This window comes from Actinia tenebrosa, unplaced genomic scaffold, assembly GCF_029948245.1.
Source record: "Actinia tenebrosa isolate PJP-AT-01 unplaced genomic scaffold, QUT_ActTen_1.0 PGA_scaffold13__45_contigs__length_12533684, whole genome shotgun sequence".
In the NCBI taxonomy this organism is placed as follows: Eukaryota; Metazoa; Cnidaria; class Anthozoa; order Actiniaria; family Actiniidae; genus Actinia; species Actinia tenebrosa.
Window position 1 is genome coordinate 6,688,750 of NW_028292573.1, and position 19,946 is coordinate 6,708,695.

General features: G+C 39.5%; 2 protein-coding genes across 3 annotated transcripts in view; one reads left to right on the top strand and one right to left on the bottom strand.

Moving 5' to 3' along the window:
* The first annotated feature begins 10,848 nt into the window (after positions 1 to 10,848).
* Positions 10,849 to 19,946, top strand: part of LOC116306911 (condensin-2 complex subunit H2) — a 27,060-nt gene continuing 17,962 nt past the window's right edge. For both annotated transcript variants that reach the window (XM_089028896.1, XM_089028897.1), the window contains exons 1-12: positions 10,849 to 11,064; positions 11,277 to 11,378; positions 12,136 to 12,191; positions 12,492 to 12,564; positions 13,881 to 13,955; positions 15,095 to 15,171; positions 15,578 to 15,617; positions 16,290 to 16,419; positions 16,912 to 16,956; positions 17,966 to 18,093; positions 18,220 to 18,300; positions 19,113 to 19,182. In XM_089028896.1, coding sequence (XP_088885022.1) covers positions 10,930 to 11,064; positions 11,277 to 11,378; positions 12,136 to 12,191; positions 12,492 to 12,564; positions 13,881 to 13,955; positions 15,095 to 15,171; positions 15,578 to 15,617; positions 16,290 to 16,419; positions 16,912 to 16,956; positions 17,966 to 18,093; positions 18,220 to 18,300; positions 19,113 to 19,182 — 1,012 coding nt within the window. In that variant the 5' untranslated portion in view covers positions 10,849 to 10,929. The remainder of the gene's footprint in view (positions 11,065 to 11,276; positions 11,379 to 12,135; positions 12,192 to 12,491; positions 12,565 to 13,880; positions 13,956 to 15,094; positions 15,172 to 15,577; positions 15,618 to 16,289; positions 16,420 to 16,911; positions 16,957 to 17,965; positions 18,094 to 18,219; positions 18,301 to 19,112; positions 19,183 to 19,946) is intronic.
* LOC148911694 (uncharacterized) overlaps positions 19,640 to 19,946 on the bottom strand; it is a 1,605-nt gene continuing 1,298 nt past the window's right edge. Inside the window, exon 4 of the mRNA XM_089029121.1 lies at positions 19,640 to 19,835. Coding sequence (XP_088885247.1) covers positions 19,699 to 19,835 — 137 coding nt within the window. The 3' untranslated portion in view covers positions 19,640 to 19,698. The remainder of the gene's footprint in view (positions 19,836 to 19,946) is intronic.

Below are 19,946 nucleotides of genomic sequence, written 5' to 3' on the forward strand. Positions count from 1 at the left end.
CCATTACCGAAGAAGGTCAAGTTGATATTAATGACGAAGAATATGAAACCCTGCTTCCTGATGACAATGTAGACCCCCGAGGCCTTTTTGATAAATTGCTGAGCAAGTATGGCGTCAGGGCCCGCGATGCTATGCGTTCTTTGAGAGATAAATTCAAGTCTAAGAACCCCCACACGCCCATTCCAGAATACTTACAAATGGAATCCCTTGGCGTGCGGTCGGACTTAATGGCGGACCTCATCGAGGACCTAAGAGAGCGATACCCAAGCCTAAACCTGGCTCTTTTGGACATCCAAATAGGAGACAAAGGGCAGGTTCAAGTTAGAGAATCAGGGTAGGGAAAAATGGTATAACCTGTATCAAAGGAAGAATTCCCACCTGCTTAATAACCAGCTTCCAAAAGGAGTCACAAATGCGCTGGGAACGCCCAACTTGACGATGCTAAGCACTTCGACTCAAAGGGATACAGAAGTTGCCAGGGAGGCCTTTGTTAGTCGCCTTTCACTGCCGGGTAGCGAAGTTGCCCTCAGATCCGCAATCAGACTGCAAGAGGAGCGTCAAGAAAGACTTAGCCAATTGGGGAGCGACGAGACTGCTGAAAAGGAAGCACTTAAGAATGAAATACAGGAAAATAACGTGACCATCGATGACCTTACGCGACAACTCGACTACGTAACCAAGAAAGAAGGCGGTCTCGTCAGTCGCTTCAAAGCCGTCCAAGAGGAAAACCAAGCATTGCAGGAACGTATAAGAGAATTGGAAGACGAATTCATTAAACAAAATGAACTAACTACTAAAAGCCATGCCAACGAAATCGTAGACTTTAGGAATAGACTTTCTAAGGCGTTGGACGAAAAAAGCGACGCAAGGAATCAGCTAAGGGCTGCTTTGAATGAAGCGGCGGGAAAAGACACGGAACTACAGCGCTTAGGACAAGAATTAATGGAGTCTGTTGACAGAGAAAGGCAATTGATGCTGGACAAGGCAGTGGCGGAGGAACAAATACGGCAACTTCGACAGGCCGTCGAAGACTTGGAGTACGAAATAGATCGACAACGGGAAATAATCGAAGATCAAACTCGCCCTGAAGAAGAAAGGGAGGCAGCCCAAAAGGAAGTAGAAACCCTTCAGGAAAGACTGGCGGAATTACAAACGCAAATAGAAGGTAAGGAAAAGGAGCTGGGGCTTACCACCAAGGAAAAGATAAAAAGAGCCCTTTTGAAGTATGGTATTCCGCTGGCGTTCGCAGTTGCGCTTGCGGGTGCTATTGCTGGAATCATGAATGCAATTAACGGCGTGGCTTCGGGCGCAAAAGCGCTCGGAAAAGACATGGTAGAAATGGGAAAAAAAATAGGAAAAGAAACGAAAGAAATGGGAGAAAAAATGGACAAAGGAACAAAGGAAATGGGAGAAAAAATGGAAAAAATGGGAAAAGAAGAGAAAAAAGAAATGGAAAAAATGGGAAACAAAGTGGGAAAAGGAATACAGGCGATGGGTAAAAAATTAGGCGCGGGTCTTATAGCCCTGGGAAAGACATTCGCAGCTAGCGTTCCGGGGCTGCTTGGTAGCGTTTTGAGTCTGATATTAAGAACCGGCGGCGAGCTGTTAAAGTTCGTCGGGAATAACGTCTGGCTCCTCGTGGTAGCTATTGGAGTGGTACTCCTGAAGAAGATGAAGGCTTAATCTTATCCTTGTGTATTACTGGTGGCTTATCGTCGTCGGTCGCCCGAGGTGTTCTCGACTGGGGATAAGTAAAGATAGTATTCGCGCCGCCTTGATAATGCGGAACTAAAGGTATGGCAGTCATGGTGCTAATGGGCTTATGATTCCAAATAGCGTCTGGTGGGGGATTGGCCAGTGGCGTAGAGGCATTTAGTCGAATGCGGCTGCCGCCCCCATCGCTGGGTCGAAGTTGAAGCTTTGCATATCGGCAATTGGCTATTATGTGAAAAGTTATTGCCGTTAGGTTTTCCCTACTATACTTATAGGGTTCCGAGGAAAAGTGGGCCGGGATCCTAGTATTGTTCTTCTTCCTGTAAGGATGTAATGGCTGGTCGTTCTCATCGACGATTCTAAACCCGGCGTTACAGGAGTATCGCGTTGAAATGCAAATAGTGCATATAACCAATCCTAAACCCCCAACCTCCACCCACAATCCGGCGTCTTGCCAAACATTATCTACATAGGTTTTTTCCTCAAGGTAATGAAAAAACCAACCTTCCTTCATGTGTGGGTTATTCATATATTACAGGAAACAAGTCCCCTTCGTTAGAAGGTCAGGAAATAAATTCCCTTCTAGAGACTAACCACCGTAAGAGTGCTAATGGTTGCGTGATTATAAGGCTGATCTCTTTGATTTTCTATACTATTTATGCAAACGCTTCCAGTATCGTCTACTCTCACTTGTAGCTTTACCTTCCCGTGGCAATCGGCGACCATATGGAAAGTCCAAACCGATAAATTTTCATCGCTGCCGGGGGGCGGCTCTACGGAGAAATGCGCAGGCTCCCTGTTGTTTGTCTTATTTCTCATAGGCTGCAGTACGCCATTCTCATCCAGGAACCTAAAGCCCACGTTGGCGTGGCTGCTCGTGCCAATGCAAATACTACAAAGGATTAACTTCTTTCCTGAGTAGTTCAGGTCCACAGATATCCCCGTGACATCAACCCAAGACGCCTGGGTGTATTTTTTCTCGCCTGTATAAGTCGTATAGACGCAATCTACTCCAGCTACGTAGGGGTTGTTCATCGCCATATATAACAGCGCTTTCGAAGAGGACAAGGAATACTTGTTGTGTTTCCTGCGACGCACCGGAGGCACTCACGATAGGGCTGCGGGTGCTAACTTGGGCGCCAAGGACGCAATAGACGAAGGCTTCAATACTTCGGTTAATCCTTGCTTGGTTCTTCAGGCCAATGCCTTTCGCGGCAAAGAAAGGCGCCCACGGGGTTCTCTCTTTGCTTTCTATGAAATAAATTAGGTTGCCTTTTGATGCTCTACCTCCAAGGTCGGAGAATTCCCATTGACTTGGGTAGCCCATGCCCGGAGTTTCTATGCTGGCTCCGACATACGAAGCATAAGTGTACGTTTCTCCTAAACCATGTGCGGCACCTTCTTTATTACGGAAGTCAGGATTGGTGAGCTTGAATTCATTCTTTAATCTCTCCCATGCAACTTTGTCGTATTTATTATCCATCGCGTTAAAGATTTTATCGCCAGGAAGCGGCGCTCCTAATTCAAATAATATCCTACGAATTGTAAAAGCGACGTGAAATCGCAGGAAAGGAATATGGAACATATCCGCGGCTATACCACATCCTTTCGTGGCAGCCCAAACAGCAAAGTTCAACTGCTGCGGCCAATACCGCATGTTGGGGCCTGATAACCATTCACGGGCTTCTTTTCCTGAGGTATGTTTCATGGCGGTTTCTTTGAAGATGTCTCTGATCTTTATTTCGAAAGCCGCAGGGCCCACGGGTATTCCGAGGGTAGTGACCATCTTTGCAAAGTTATTTGCGCCGCCTTTGTTGTTGTAAAACGGGTAATCCTCCGTCGTCGTCATTAAATTGCTTGGAAAATTAGGCTTTGGTGGTGGTGGCGGTGCGGGCTTTGGCGGCTTGGGAGGAGGGGTGTTGTGGTGTGGTGGCGGTGTCTTGGGCATACTATGGTATGCAAACGGATACGTCCTCCTCCTAAATACGTCATTCCCAAAAGCGTCGTACATTAGTATATAATGGATGTTATACCTTCAGCACCTCAGTTGTACCCAGATGTTCCCACCATAGGTCCTACAGAATTAAACGCCGAGAACTTTCGTCTGAATAAAGCGAACTTAATACTGGCTTACTTGGAAGGGCAAGCGAAACACTACGAAGAGGTCAGGAAAAAGTACGCCAGAGCCCGAAGCATACTACATAAAATCGCGATAACTTCCGGCTCCATGTCCGTGGCGTTAACAGGCACTGGCGTTGCTACTTCGCTTACCGGGCCTGGAATGGTAGTCGGCGTTCCTTTGGCCAGCGTTGGAGCCGTCTGCGGCATTGTTTCCGCTGTTACGACAGGCATTATAAAGCAATTGTCCGGTAAGATATCCAAGCACGACACTCATATAGCCCTAGCAAGAGCAAAGGCTAACACCATTACCGACTTGGTGTCTCAGGCTCTGCAGGACCGCCGCATAGACGACACGGAGTTCTCTTTGATCCTCGCGGAGGAAAAGAAATACGGGGAGCTAAAGTCGGGTAATAAAAAAACCATCGTGAAAGATCTTTCCGAGGAATCTCGCAAACAGATCTATCAGAAGGCAAAGGAAGACCTACAAAGAAAACTCGCTCAGTAGACATTTGCTTTGAAAAGAGCGTAGGGGGATTTCGACTGCACATTTCATCTTCTCGGAATCCATTCTAATAGGGGGTGGTTGGAGTCAATTTTGTAAAATATTTCGTAAATTACGTCGGGGTAATAAGGAATATCCTTATCCAGCCGACAGAATAACCACTCGGCCCTTTGCATATCTGGGACATGAGGAATACGCCTACCGGTAATTTCAGACAAAAGATAGGGAATAGCTTTGTAATATTTCCCTAGCTTTAATTTTTTCAATGTCTTTCGTAGACTTTGTGGGGTTGGCTCTTCTAAGTGGTCTATGATTTTCTGCCTTACTTCGTCGCTTAAATATATCGGATGTAAACCTTGGATATGACTCATCCAGTCCCTGAAGTATTTTAATCTCTTATATGACGTTTTCTTACGACCTCCATTGGCGTAATACTGCTCTCTGGTAGCATTTGGTACGGCATTACGAATATTCTTACCACACTCATAACACTGTGCTGACGTGTCATCTTCTATCTGCATTTTTTTACCACAACACCAAAAGGGTTCTGGCTTAGGTACGATAACTTTAGGTCTTAGACAAATTATGCAAAAGTCGTTAACAAACTTCTTACATTCATGCATCGTATATTTATAAGATATTTTAACCTCCGTTTGCAGTACCCAACAGAGCAGCAGTAAGGGACTTTTCGCGCTGCCACCCGATCGCGCAAGACCCCCTGTAGGGCCTTGTAAAACCCGAAAAAGCCCAGGGGGGGCTGGGCCTCTTTTTGACCCCTGCCGGCGATTCGCGAGTCCCCCTTACTGCTGCTAAGGGGGTCATTGGAAAATAAAGTTCTGACTTTCGCACCTCAAATTCACTTGTCCAAAATCGATCCACTATCGAATACGGTAAAGAAATTCGTGTTTTGAAGTTAATAATGTAAAGGGGAAGTAGTGGATGTCCACTTCCATCTCCACTTCGAACAAGTATGAAAAACGTTCTGAATACCAATTGTACCACAGCCTTTTTTCATGGAAATAGTTTTTGGCGCTCACTGCTTGAATATATATGAAAAGAATTCTCTCTTAAACTATATTGATAATTTGGTTTTTCTCCATTACTCCTGAAAAAACAAACTTTCAAAAGCTAAAACATTGAATACAGTTCAACTCCGGGTAAAGAACACTAGCGTTTTTTTTTTAAAAAAAAGGCTTAAACACAAAATATACATAAGCAACAAAAGACTACAAGTTAAGAAGTTATTGCCAAATTATTGTAAAAACGAATTTATGGCTGAGAAAATTAAAGTTCATTCAAAGTATTTAATTAGACTGGTGGGCCGAACCCCATATCGTAAAGGTACGGGCATTTCTGTCTGATTTATGGCAACATACTTATTCTTGTTAATTAAAGTATGCTGATTTCAAAAACCAATGTTGCCAAGTTGGATTTTAACGCTAAAGCTATGTTTTTAAGCATTTAAAATGTGACGTCAAGACTGAGCATGAAAACGAGGCTTTAAAGTATTTCATGCTTTGGCCTCTGCAGGGACGACTCAGATGAACTTTTATACATCTCCAATGAAGCAAACAATCATTCTAAACAATATCAGATGCTTTTAGGCGGAAATGGCAGGTCACGTGACAAATCGTGAATGCGGAAGTAATGGCGTTGGAAGATACGGTTGTGTTCATAGTCAAAATAAAAATAAAAATATACTAACTTAACTAGATAATGCTAAGATCCTTTTTAATTCCCTTTTACCTTTTATTAAACATAAGACATAAAATAGTGAGTACTTAAAAAAAACTAGCTATCGTTTGGTCAGCGGTTACATCTAGAATGAAAATGGCGTCATGCAGTAAGCGTAAAGAAGAGCATTCTGAACAAGAATTATGCATCATTTGCTTAACTGATAGTGTTGAAGATCTGCAAAGTGGTACCATAAGAGGCCTTAATAGATTACAGGAAGCTGCAAAGGCTAGATATGACCTCAGCGACTCTAAATACGAGGAAGCAATCGAGCGCATTTCCTGTGTCTCTACTTTACCGACTGGTTACAGCATACGAGGCTGGTCGACAAGTTGACATGCAGGCAATTTTACAGCATGAACTAATGCCGGTACCTGTCTCTCTCGCCGAGATGAACCAAACTTTGAGAACTGGAAATAAATCAATATTAGCTGATGTTCTCACAGAAAGAGTTGACTGCCCAGGCTCTATTACTCTAGAAGGACGGTCAGCGTTGATGATCGATGGCTTTGCATTAGTAGCAGCAATAGGCAAGCCAGAAAAAGCAAAGACATTTGGTGACTTCTCTGACACTTTTGTTAGAGTCGTGCTCGCCAAGGCAGGGTCTATCTTTGAAAGAGTTGACGTTTTATTTGATAGATATAGAAAGATGTCCATCAAAGCCTGTACAAGGGCTCGACGTTCAAAGAACACACGTTCAGTTCGAAGAGTGATTGAAGGAAGAAACGTGCCATTACCTACTAACTGGTCAAACTTCCTTGCACTTGGCGATAACAAAGCCGATTTAGCTCGATTTCTTTCAGAAGAATTGATCGCACAAGCACCTCCACAGAAAACCCTTATAGTTTCTGGTGGGTTTCATGATGAAGAAGAAGTGCAATGTTCTGACAGTAGAGTAAATGTAGAAGCTTTGCGATCTACTCACGAAGAAGCAGACACTCGTTTTGTTTTGCATGCCATACACCAAGAAGGGACAGTGGACAATATTGTCATATCGGCACGGGATACAGATGTTCTACTTCTTCTTTTGGCTCATAATGAACACATCACTTCAAAAGTCTGGCTTTGGGCTGGAACCTCCAAGAAACCGAAGTATATCCCCTTACAAGAGGTATTTAACGACCTTCCTCCAGCTTCAGAGCATGCTCTTTTACAATTCCATGCAATCACTGGGTGTGATACAACGTCTTTTTTGTGTGGCCATTCAAAAAAGACCGCATGGAAAGTTTTTCAAGAACACTTTGAGCTCCTCCTTCCGCTAGGCGCGGGAACGCTGGGACTGGATGAACTAAACGGTGTGGAGAGATTTGTGTGTAAGATATACAAGACAGAGGCAGATTCAACTGACATGGCTCGCTTTAACTTATTTGCCAAATTTGTGGCCCCAGACAAGCTCCCGCCTACGAGCGACGCATTGAAGCACCATACAATGAGAGCGCATTATCAAGCTATGATATGGCGTCAAGCTCACATTGCACGTCCAATATTACCTCAACCAGAGGAGTCAGGATGGACGATCAAAGACGACTTCCTGGTACCAGTTCTTATGACTTTGGACCCGATTCCCAATGCTTGCGTAGAAATGATCTCCTGCAATTGCAAGACTGGCTGTGCAACACAACGATGCAAGTGTCGAAAGTCAAAAATTGTGTGCACTGGACTTTGTAGTTGCAAAAATTCCACAAGTAACGAATGCATCAATGTTTATTAAAATAGCTGGTGGACTAGGTACAGCAGGTAAGTAGAAATATATGCGCTAAAGTGTAGACGACATATCGATAATTCCTTATAATGACATGGGTCACGTAATTGTCTGATTTATTTAGTAAACAAGTTTTAGGATGTTATTGTATCAATACTTTCAAAAAACGTTTAAAACTTTTCAATTCTGCTGAAAAAATTTGATGTAACTTATTGAATTAACAATTTTTACTTCCGCATTCACGATTTGTCACGTGACCTGCCATTTCCGCCTAAAAGCATCTGATATTGTTTAGAATGATTGTTTGCTTCATTGGAGATGTATAAAAGTTCATCTGAGTCGTCCCTGCAGAGGCCAAAGCATGAAATACTTTAAAGCCTCGTTTTCATGCTCAGTCTTGACGTCACATTTTAAATGCTTAAAAACATAGCTTTAGCGTTAAAATCCAACTTGGCAACATTGGTTTTTGAAATCAGCATACTTTAATTAACAAGAATAAGTATGTTGCCATAAATCAGACAGAAATGCCCGTACCTTTACGATATGGGGTTCGGCCCACCAGTCTAAATGAAGACTTATATGAACGACTCTCCTTGAACGCGAGCTGTTCGAACAATCTTCGAAAGAATCTGAATTCTCCGGCTCAAAAAACTTAACAGACAGAAGCTACTTTGGCAATTATCTTTGACGTGTTTTATCTCAATGATAACGATAATTCAAAGACTATTGCATAAAATTCTTGAAGTTTTAACGTGAATTTACCTCAACTATTGACACTCACACAGCTGAGTCATTCGTCTTGTTCGTCTGTTTTTTTTTTCCTGCCTGAAAAGTCCTTTCATTCCCTAGTCCCTAAAGATCCTATTTAACTCAATTTTCTTTTCTTCCTTCTGATAATTTCTTCTCGCAGAAACTCAGTTTTCATTTAATATTCGTATAAAGATGATAAAGGCAGGCACCGGCTAGAGGTTGATACTCGTAGTCCAGGTGATTGAGAGAGACTAGGGAGAGTATTGTCACGACACTATATCCGAAGCTTGAACTTCCGGTACTGGACCTGGTCCCAGAGTCGGTCCCAGAAGATCGACGATTTTCCTCCCGGCCACCCCGGCCACGTATATTTTGAGGGCGAGGGAGCTCCGACGAAGTCTCGCCTGTCTCGCTGCTTCGCATATCGCTCCCCGCTCCGCGGCTCAAAATATACGTGGAGAAAAATCGTCGAGCCTCTGGGACCAGGATGAACTTCCGGTAAATCCGATTCGGAAATTCAAGAGTGATCAAAGGTAGCTCAAGCTTGTTGGTTTCTGTGCTGTCATGTTATGAGGACATGAAGCGTGTAATAAGGCCTCGAAATCTTAAACGATCGTTGAGAAATAGCACCTTTTCCCCTCTGTTTCGTTATTTTTTGAATTTATCCCGCTTTAAGGTGACTGCCTACTTTTGAAAATTGATTTAAATTTTTTTTTTAAACATCGATTTTTCGAATTGAAATTTAATGCTGATTCCAAATCTGGAAAGAAAAATTGGGTGTCCCGAGCTTGTTTTCGAGATAATCAGCATTTAATGGCAGCCTACGCACTAGCTTTTGGAGTAAAATCTGCGCCACCGGAAGTGATTAGGAAAAAAATAAGATCCATAAGATCAAAGTTATTTGCAGACTATATGATCGCACAAATGAAGGCTAGTCAATCATTCTACAATAATACGTGGATATTTTCGACAAAAAGACAAAAAGATAAATTGTTTTCTTATATTTTGTAGTTTCGGTGCTCTTAAAAATCTCATAAAGTCGAACAAAAATCTCTACGAAAATCTATTTTTTCATGTGTTGCTGATTTAAACTTTTTCTAAGATGTTGATATAACATAGATTTTTGAGAGTTTTTTCGAATGAGCCATTAAAAAATATAGAGTCCCGTGCAAAATTTGAGGGTTTTGCCCTGTTGAAGCTCAAAACGCGTATGGTCCTTCAATAAATATTGTAGATTTTTCAGCGGTTTTTGAGCGCGCGCTCATCGTGGGCTCAATTCGAACGTTCAAAAGTAGGCAGCCACCTTAAGCCGATTTTCCCTACCTAGACTGCAAGTATACCATCTAATACTATATCATATTATACACCTGGACTATGAGTATACCATTCCAATAGTATGTCATAATATGCATAAGTTTGCCACACTAATACTACTAATAAAACTCTATTATAGAAAGGAAGGAAAGAAGGAAGGAAGGAAGGAAGGAAGGAACGAACGAACGAACGAAGAGAAAGGAGGGAAATAAAGAAATGAAAGAAAGAAGAGGAAGGAAGAAAGAAAAAAAAAGAAGAAAGAAAAAGAGAGAAGAAAGAAAGAAAGAAGAAAGCAACCCCTCCCTCCTCCTCCCTCCCCAAACGACTCCCCCCAAGCACTCGCAGAAAAAAAAAAAAAGAAAATAAACCATCGAAGAAAAAAAAAAACGATTCTAATTGCCATACCCCCGAGACATCCGCAGAGCTGAGGCGGCGTATGGACTTCGGACCTGACGGCGATTAAATCCTTCTGCCCTTGGGTGTACGAATTACGCAAGAAAATGTTCTAGCCGAAGCATCAGGGGAGAGACCAGCCGGCCCCCAGACCATATCGGCTAATCCCTTGCATCTCTGCCACGCACGGAATCGGATGAAAGTATAATGTTAAAAAGTCTAGTCTATTCGGTGTATTGTTTTCACGGCTATTGTTATGCTGATTTACCTGGAACCGTGGTCCAGTGGAAAAAAACTTGAGCTTCAAACTGAGTCAAGCTCGTGTGAGGGAGGTTAGTACTTGGATGGGTGGCCTAAATATTATCTCGGCATTTCATTTTCCTTTTTCGACTTGAAAATAATAGAATATTAACAAAAAAATTTAGTTTCTTTACAAAGATAGATTCACTTGATTCGATTAGGATTGTTTTTCTTTTTTTCGTTTCCATTTTTCTAATAATCTTTCCAAACACTGTCGACTCGTCTATATATCCCATAATCCACCACGCACCCGTAAAAAGATGGTCAGCGGAAGGGGCATGAGTGACATGCGTAATGACTAACAAAAAAGGCGGGAAGATCGAACGAGAAAAACAACTAATATCAACAAAGAATGTCTTTAAAAAAGCTTTAAAAAAAGCCATAAAAAAGCCCCATCAACATGCCTACACAGACTATTAACAGCCTAGGGAACGACATGTTGTCGAAATACAATTTTTTACTTCAGCCAATTAGAGATTTAACGAAAAATTGGGACATTGATGTGGCAGCTCAACTTGAAGAATATTTGAATGAGGTAAGAAGATACGACGAAAAAAATATTTTATTTTTGCTTTGATCGCCACAAAAACACCTTGATCTCTGTCTAATCAAAGTACATATACTAAATCGGCCTTTGGATTCTTAAGCTGCTTTATTTGCTGCTCAGAAATTAGTGTAAACTTTGCTTAGATGCCAGACGTTATTTGAGAGAAAGTTTGACCGGTTTTTGTGTTATTTTTTGGACAGATCGAAAAAATTCAAATATCTTTCGATGGAGGTAAAACTACGATGAATTTTGCTGAAGCGGCACTTTTAATTCAAGGATCAGCTTGTATTTACAGCAAAAAGGTAGCGAATCATGAAGACATAGGTTGTCGTGATGGTGATGTTAGGGACTTTAAGATTTGCAAAATCTATGACGGCGACGTCAACCGGAAGTGTGAATAATTTCTCTTTGGGGTTCTGTTCATTGGAGATTTCATTCAAAACATTGTCAGTAAAGTCAACTCATCCACAGGTAAGACAGATTTTAAAGACGCGAAACCCCAAAGTGAAGTAATATACTCTTCCGGTTGACGTCGCCGTCGCAGATTTTGCAAATCTTAAAGTCCCTGATGATGATTCCCGGCGTAGGCAGTCGATGATCGATAACTATCGATGCCATTCGATGAAAATCGATACTGAATAATCGATTAGCATCGTAAATCGATGACCAGTCGATGCCACGAACATCTGTGACCTTCTATGTATTCTAATAACAAAATATTACATTGATCGATGATCGATCAATGATGATATTCATCAATTGGCATTCTGTGTTGTGACCTATCGATTTGTCATCGATTGTCCAATATTCATCGATATCAATCAACTAATTTGACTAATTATAATGATTGCTATCGAGTCATCGATTGGGTTTTCGATGATTGATTTCATCGATTGCCTACGCCAGGGATGATTGTGGTGATGATGAAGATGATGATTTTGGAATTTGTGCAACTAACTGTGTACACTATAATTTTGACAATGCTTGCACATCTTGGAAATTGTCTATTAGCATGTACATTACAGTATGGCTATAATGCATATTGTTTATTTTATACAGGTTGAATATCTATATACGTTAGTCTACCAAACTTTGGACTTAATTGCCAGTAAAAAGTAAGTGTTAGACCAAATGATTTATTAAAATGCAATGGACTTACTATACTTTTAAACTAGGTCAAATATCATACAGTGGCAAGCTTGCCATCTAGCACATTTTCCCATACGAATCCTTATAAAATATTCAAGTTTGTATTTAATGCCATTTGTTCTGTGTTACATGTTATAAGCAGAAACGTTGCCCTCTCACTGATATGGAGGTGCTCTATTCATTCCCCCACCTCTCCTTTGATACTCCAAATATGTTACATATATGTACAAGATATCTTGAACTTTTAACTTGATCCATTATTATAGGCGACTTCAGCAAGCCGTATCGGTAGAGGATAGGGGTCCAGATAACGATGTAACTTTGGGTGGAGAAGAAGAGGTACTTGAACGATTAGAGTCAGGCTATTCTTGATATAATGTTATACTGGAAGTCTTTAGGCTTTTGTGTTCCGTTTAGATTTTATTAAACTCATTAATAATTAATGAGGAAAACACAACAGAAATCACGACCGTGAAGAGTTCTGTAAATCAGATACAGAATCCTGTTCATTTGCATAAACTTTAAGATGGATTTTCTTGGCCAGATTCACTTTTATCTTGAAAATTTTAGCGAAACACAAAGGAACTAACCTAGACGTTTGTAATCTACAGTATTCGTGTCAGTGTTGTATCCAATATACAAACTCTCGGCTATGCCTTGAGTTTGTATATCGGATACAACACAGCCATTCATACTGTATAATATATTACATACATTATACATTATAATGTTATACTATTATTATATCCATTACCTAGAAAAATGTATGGATTTTTCAGAGAAAATTACTCAAAGACATGAGAAAACCCATAACCATCTTTACTCTTAGAAATGTTTACAACTAAGTACCATGTTGTACCAGAATTACAACCTAAGCTGAAGATGATTCTGAAGGGATTTTATATCAGAATTGCAAAACTCTTAATGGTCAATTACTATGATTCATCTTTTCTCCATGAATTAGATTATTCATGGCTTAAATAATATTGCTAAGTTCCAGGGCTTGAAATAACAGCCTGCCAATGGTCAAATAACAGACCAAATTTCAGGTTTAGCAGGAGAAAATATTGATGCACTGCCATATGAATAATAAAATGGCATGCAAAATTTACTGGAATGACCTCCTTTTATCATGCACCTTTATCTTCTACGGCAGGCTACACTAGCTCTATTTAAGTCTGAATTAGAGACCTACCTAAAATAGGTAGTATGAGGATCTTATAATATTGAATATTTTTTTTGTATTATTTATCATTATTTTGTGATTTGCAGATATTTATATTTTAGCTTTATGCAAAACTAATTATTCGGGGCTTTTTTTATTTTATATATTTTTAGTGTTTTTTATATTTATATGTAGCTAATTTGTTTTATAGTTGATGTGATATCTTACCGATTTTATCAACTCCATAAAATGTAGATGTATTTTCTTAGATTTATAGAATCAAACTCTTGACTAAAGGGTAAGAGGCTGCTAATTTGATGGATATATTATGATGGCTTGCTATCCTTCACTTCATAGTCCCTCAAATTGGATGCAAATGAGCCAAATCGAAAAGCTTTATGGCCGTAAGAAACCAGTGTTAGCAGCACACACTACTATTGCTTGCAAGTTGTTTTCTTCTTAACAAATTTTTTTCTGGTTGTTTTTTCAGTTTTTATCTTTAGACGATATTCAAGAATCTAAAAACATCGATTTAAAAGATGACGACTACGACATCAAGAATGAGGTAATAGTCTCCTTCACGGTTCCCTGCGCCATCTTCAAAGGTAGCCATGCCTTTGCATCGTAGCGAGACGAACAGTGAGCTTGCAATGATAGAGACCTGTGAATGTCCAAGGTGTTAAAAAATGTCTCTATCATTGCAAGCTCACCGTTCGTCTCGCTTCAATGCAAAGGCATGGCTACCTTTCAAGATGGCGCAGGGAACCGTGAAGGGGACTATTCATCAATTTCACCATCATCAACTTTTTAAAATATTAGTACCACCTCTAATTTTCTAAATTTATATTTTACGACCACCACTCCCTTTGAGGGGCTCTTCCACGAGGTTCCCTCCACATGCACTAGAACTATATTCTATGTTGACATACAGTGCTCATCTCACATTTATATGTTTTTACGGAGGGATAAAAAAGGGGAAAACCAGGAATGTGCCAAGGGAGAGAGCAAGACAGCAAACAAACTCAACTCACAACTGGCTCCGCTGTTGTAAATTGCATTCAGTGTTCAAGTTGCAAAAAGTTTTAGGATTGCATTATAGATATGAACGCTAGAAGATTACAATGTTTGGACATCGTCCGATGTCATTATCGAGTAAAGTGATGGAAGAATGATTTAACATTAAATACAAAAAAAGCAACAATTTTTTATACAATAAAATAAAACAAATTAAAACAATAAAAATCAACAAAAAACGTTTTTTTTAGTGTTTTTGTTAGTTCGCATTTAGTTCTTCTACTACATTAAATTGATTATTCTGCACTCTTTATTGTGTCTTTTTCTTGTGTATGATTACAAAAAGGATATGGTTAAGTGGTAATTGAACTTCGTGTCATGCAATTTTGGTCTGAATCAAACTTGCAATTTTGTTATCATGCTTTTGATTTCAGACCAAATTGCACTCCACTCAGTTCAATTACCATTATGAAACAGTCTAGTTAACAGTCAATGTTTTACGGATCAGTAGATCACATAAATAACTTGCCTGTAATAGAGTTACTTTGGGTGTTGAGTGATGGCGATTTTTCTTTTATGAGCATCATCTCATATTAAAATTTACCATTTTTTAAAAAACCCTAATTTTGTTATTTTAGCCAATTATTATTTTCAACTTTCTCATTACTAAATGTCTTGTTGATGTTTCAGGCATCTCAAATCATTCCAAGAACACCTCTAGCTTTAATTCCCCTGGGGGAACGGGACAGGCAAGATATGTTACTTAGGTAGGATACATTATTGCAAAATAACTGTTAGTACTCTTGCGTTCTGATAGGTTGGGAGTGCATGCTTTATGAGAGCACACAGCACGCGCGAGCATTTTCATTCCTATCCAAAATAACAATTAATCCTAACGTTTATTTTGGAGGAATTTTATATGGGACTCTTGTCCCGTTGTTCTTTCCTCAACTAGTGTTTTCCTTAACTTGTTTTTAAATAAGTACTGTAGTTGTAATGCTATAATAATAATAATAAAAAACTTGCTACATTTTGTGCTTTTCCAAACACTTATCTCATGCTTTGCCAAGCCCAGCATGCATATGCGTTTTCCATTTCTTCAGTAGTATACTTAGTCACATCTTACCTAGATTTGACGCAAGGGAGTAATAATGTTTTTTATTGAATTCTTAGTCACACAGGTGAAGTGCTGGGTAGTAGAAACGACTTCAAGGTTAGTAATCTGTACTATATAGTGCAGTTTTCGTATGACTGTGAAAAGTTCACGGCACGAACACGGTCGTGACACAGCAAGGGATACGCCAGACAAACCACATTGCACGAGAATTTACTCTCCATCCAATCAAATACCTGGGACACGGCATAAACCAAGCCATGCCAAGATCATGGCACTTTTAGACCAATCATATTGCATGTGAAAAAAATCAGCCAATTAAAACTCTAGAAAGTATCACAGTCACAGCATGTCATGCTTACGGCACTGAGCTTTTCGCAGTCATACGAAAACTGCTCTACCAGCAAGAACAGTGCCAATGGTTATAATAGCGTATAAGAATAGGCCAAACAAAAAAATAAGTGTTTCCTGTTGTGCGACCAACCCTAATTTTCTTGTCAATTTTTGCCACAGGGCTCCCAGTAAGCTCATTTCTATTGTTTATTAGTATAAAAAATCCGACCTACCGACCCCAATTATTTTTTCTAATGCAACAGGAAACACTTTAATTTTTTTGTTTGGCCATATATGTAAACTATAAATTTTACCTTGGGTGTAATTTACTGAATAGAGCTGATCCCTGCAGTATACCAAGGAACTAGTGCAACTGTGAATTGAAAGATAATAGGTGATAATAGTGTTGATAATTTTTGTTTACTGTGTTCTCAACAGATGAATACATGCACAGTTCACTCTTCTGGTGCGTTGTTACTTGATCTTGGCAATCTAACATTGGCTGACAGCTCATTCAGAAGACTTCCTACATCGACACCGCAACCTACATGTGGTATACTACAACAAGGTATATAAAGGATATTACATAGCTGGTCAGAGAAATAGAGGATATTGCATTGTCGGGCGGAGATACAGATTTTATCTTTGAATGTCGAGGTGATATCTTCAAGTGAGCACAGTGAAAAAGTAAGATACTCTTAACACGAGAAGACAAAATCTGTATCTCCAAGCAGCCAATTAATATTGATTAATGTATAATTTTTTATAATAACTTACAAATTTCTCACATGCTGATTGGTTATTCAGAAAAAATTCTGAATTTTGAACGGGATTTGAACCCGTGCCCTGGCGATCCTGGTGCCATGCTCTAACCACTGAGCTACCAACTCTCATGAGATTTCATGGAATCATTAATGATTATATATTAATGTGATATAATGAAAGTGGTGTAGTGCTAGTCTACTCTCCTCTCATCTCTTTAGTAACTGGACTTTGCGTCAGAAGGCAGCAGAATTTTTTTTAAATAAATTTTTTATTTTTGATTCCTTTCCTATAAAAGAGACATGCAAGGATCAACAGGATCACCAACCATTAGAAGAACCAGGTATCTGGATCAAATTATTATTATTATTATTATTATTATTATTATTAGGTGCAGTATCAACAGAAGTAGCATTCGCAGCAGTAGCATTACTAGTAGTAGATGTAGTGCATACCTTGAAAAAGTTAACTAACGAAATCGTACAAATTTGTGCAAAGTTTTGTAGGCCTATGGTCTACCGAGGTCTACTGATCGAACTTAATAGTTTGTGCAATTTCTCACCAAGTTCCAAGATATATAGTATGCACTAGCATTAATAGAAGTAGCAGCAGTAGTAGTAGCAATAACAGTAGCATAGTAGTAATAACACTGTAATAGACCCTTTTCGAATTCCAAATTACCGCTGTGTTTCTTGATTACAGACTCATTTGTACAGGCTTAGCCTCGAATCAGTGTCTAATTACTTGCAAATACCAATGGTAAAGTAAAGAATGCACAACTTCAACAATACAAGCACTTTGAAACTTGACAGACCTTGACTGGAACACATGAATATTCTTCACGAAATTTGAAGGCTCAGCCTGAGCAAATGAGTCTGTAATCAAGAAACACAGTAGTAATTTGGGACTTGAAAAGGGTCCATGGGGAAAAAGGTGTTGTGGTTTTCCTGCCCTCATGGGAAAAGCTAATAAATAAATAATGAATAACAGCATTAACAGTAGTAGTAGTACTGTAGCAGCAGCAGAAGGATGCAGGTACATGTCCAAACAGTACATTGCTTCTAATGATGTAGGCCCTGTCTCCCAACCCTTCCTAACCTACAGTAAATGGGGGACATGTTGAGCTATTCGTGTAAGAGTAGGGGATTGTCTCCCGGTTCAACAGCCTATCCCAATTTGGAGGCATAACACTAATGTACTAATAAATCACTCATGATTGCAAGCTGCACGGCTGCTAATAGCGCCTTAATATGCAGCCCGTAAAGTCCTCCACTGCAATGTCAAGCGCATTGAGACATGTGATAATGCACTATATAAGAACCCCATTATTAATGAAGTTTTCTATTTCAAAGCAACAGATAATCAGTTTCCTGTTCCTGATACAAACATGTATAATGATGGTGATGATGGCTATGATGATGGTGATGCTGGCGGCGGTGCTGAGGAAATGTATCAACAAGATGTGTGCGAAGCCGATCAGGTAACTATTTAACAATCTTTTTTTTTTGTATCCTGACATCAAATATATTTTGAAATATTTTTTTGTTTTAAATTTTTTTTTCTTTCCCATTTTTAACAGAATTAATCTCTTTTGTTGGTGTTTTAGGGAGAACAGGAACCATCAAGAATGGAACTTAGAAGAAGAGACAAACAACAGCAGCAACAATATCAACCACAGAAACTGCAGGTTTGTTATGCTTCATATTACGAGTGTTTTTAATGTCAAATTGGCAATTGACTTAAATTTAAAAAAAGTCCTTTATTCACGAGGGTAGCACTTAATAGCCAGTGGCTAACAAACCTGTGGCCCTCATTCCATGATCGATTTAGAAGTTGATTTTTGCGGAGGGAGGAAAACCGGCGAAGCATAGGAGAGAACCAACAAACGACTCTACTCACTTACTACACAGGAGAGAACCAACAAACAACTCTACTCACATACTACACAGGAGAGAACCAACAAACAACTCTACTCACATACTACACAGGAGAGAACCAACAAACAACTCTACTCACATACTACACAGGAGAGAACCAACAAACGACTCTACTCATATACAACACCAAACCCGGTGGGACTCATACCACTATGCCACCCGTGCTTCCCAAATATAGAAAAATATATAAGAATAGAGTGGATGCAATTAAACCGTGAAATAAAATCAAACTAAATACTAACTAATAGTATCTATTTAGTGACTAATAGTTGCTATTACTCAACCAGAACATTTATCAAACGAAAGACACAAATGGTCTCTTGTGTATTTGTCTTTTTTTTCATGATGCATCATTTGACTACCACCACCAAAATGCTTTGCGAATTTTCTTTCTTATTCAAATTCTTATTTGCTCATGAGAATATTAAGACAATTGATTCTAATTCACTGTACACTAGAAAATGTTCAAGGGAGTCTGATAGTAGAGGTCATTGATGCCATCATGCAAACATCCTTTTATGATTGTGAAGGATATTTTTTAACAAGAAGTGATATCGTTTAGGTTCAGGATTCATGGGAGTTGCTAGATCCTCACAACCCTGGAAAACACGATGAAAAACCATTTAGAAAGGGTAAGAAACTGGCGTAACTTAAAAGGAATTCCTGCCCGTCATGTGCTACAAACAATAGAGTATTCTATTGCTTGGTATCAATCAGCTGAATGAATCTCATGAATCTCATTACCAGCCTACAATGACAGACAAACACTGCCCGTCATGTCCCGTACGAAAATTATCGGCGAGACACGAGCGAAAATCTAGCCTGACATTTTAGCCATACAGTGGCGAGAATTGAGCGAGAAAATAATAAACCTAACAGAGCCATAATAAGCCTGACAGGAGCGTGAAAAATGAACGAAAAACGCTTAACGATTTTCAGGCTTAGAGCGATAGTTGTCGGGCCATACATATTGTATGGCTGTGTTATGGCGTGATTATGGTTTGTTTGCGTGGCTCGTAATTTGAGCCTACCACGCGACTATTTTAAAACTTTCAATCTACAAAATGGTACATTGACAACTCAAACAAGTAATCCGATACAGTATTTATTATGCTCTTTATCATAGGTATTACATCAGCAGTATCATTTTACAAACTGTTTAACTTTCCCTTGCTTCTGTTGACTTTTACTCGAGCGTAACTAATTTGCTGTGTAAAGCATTCGTTTATCGTCTTCGGTGGTGGAATGTCTCGATTTTGCTTTATAGCAAATGCAGTGACAAAATCTGCAACATATTATAAAAGGTAGGGGATTAATCACGGCAGAATTGATTTATGAAAAGAAATTAATGCCCTGTAGAGTGAACGCATGAAACATTTATTTAGAATTGATTGTA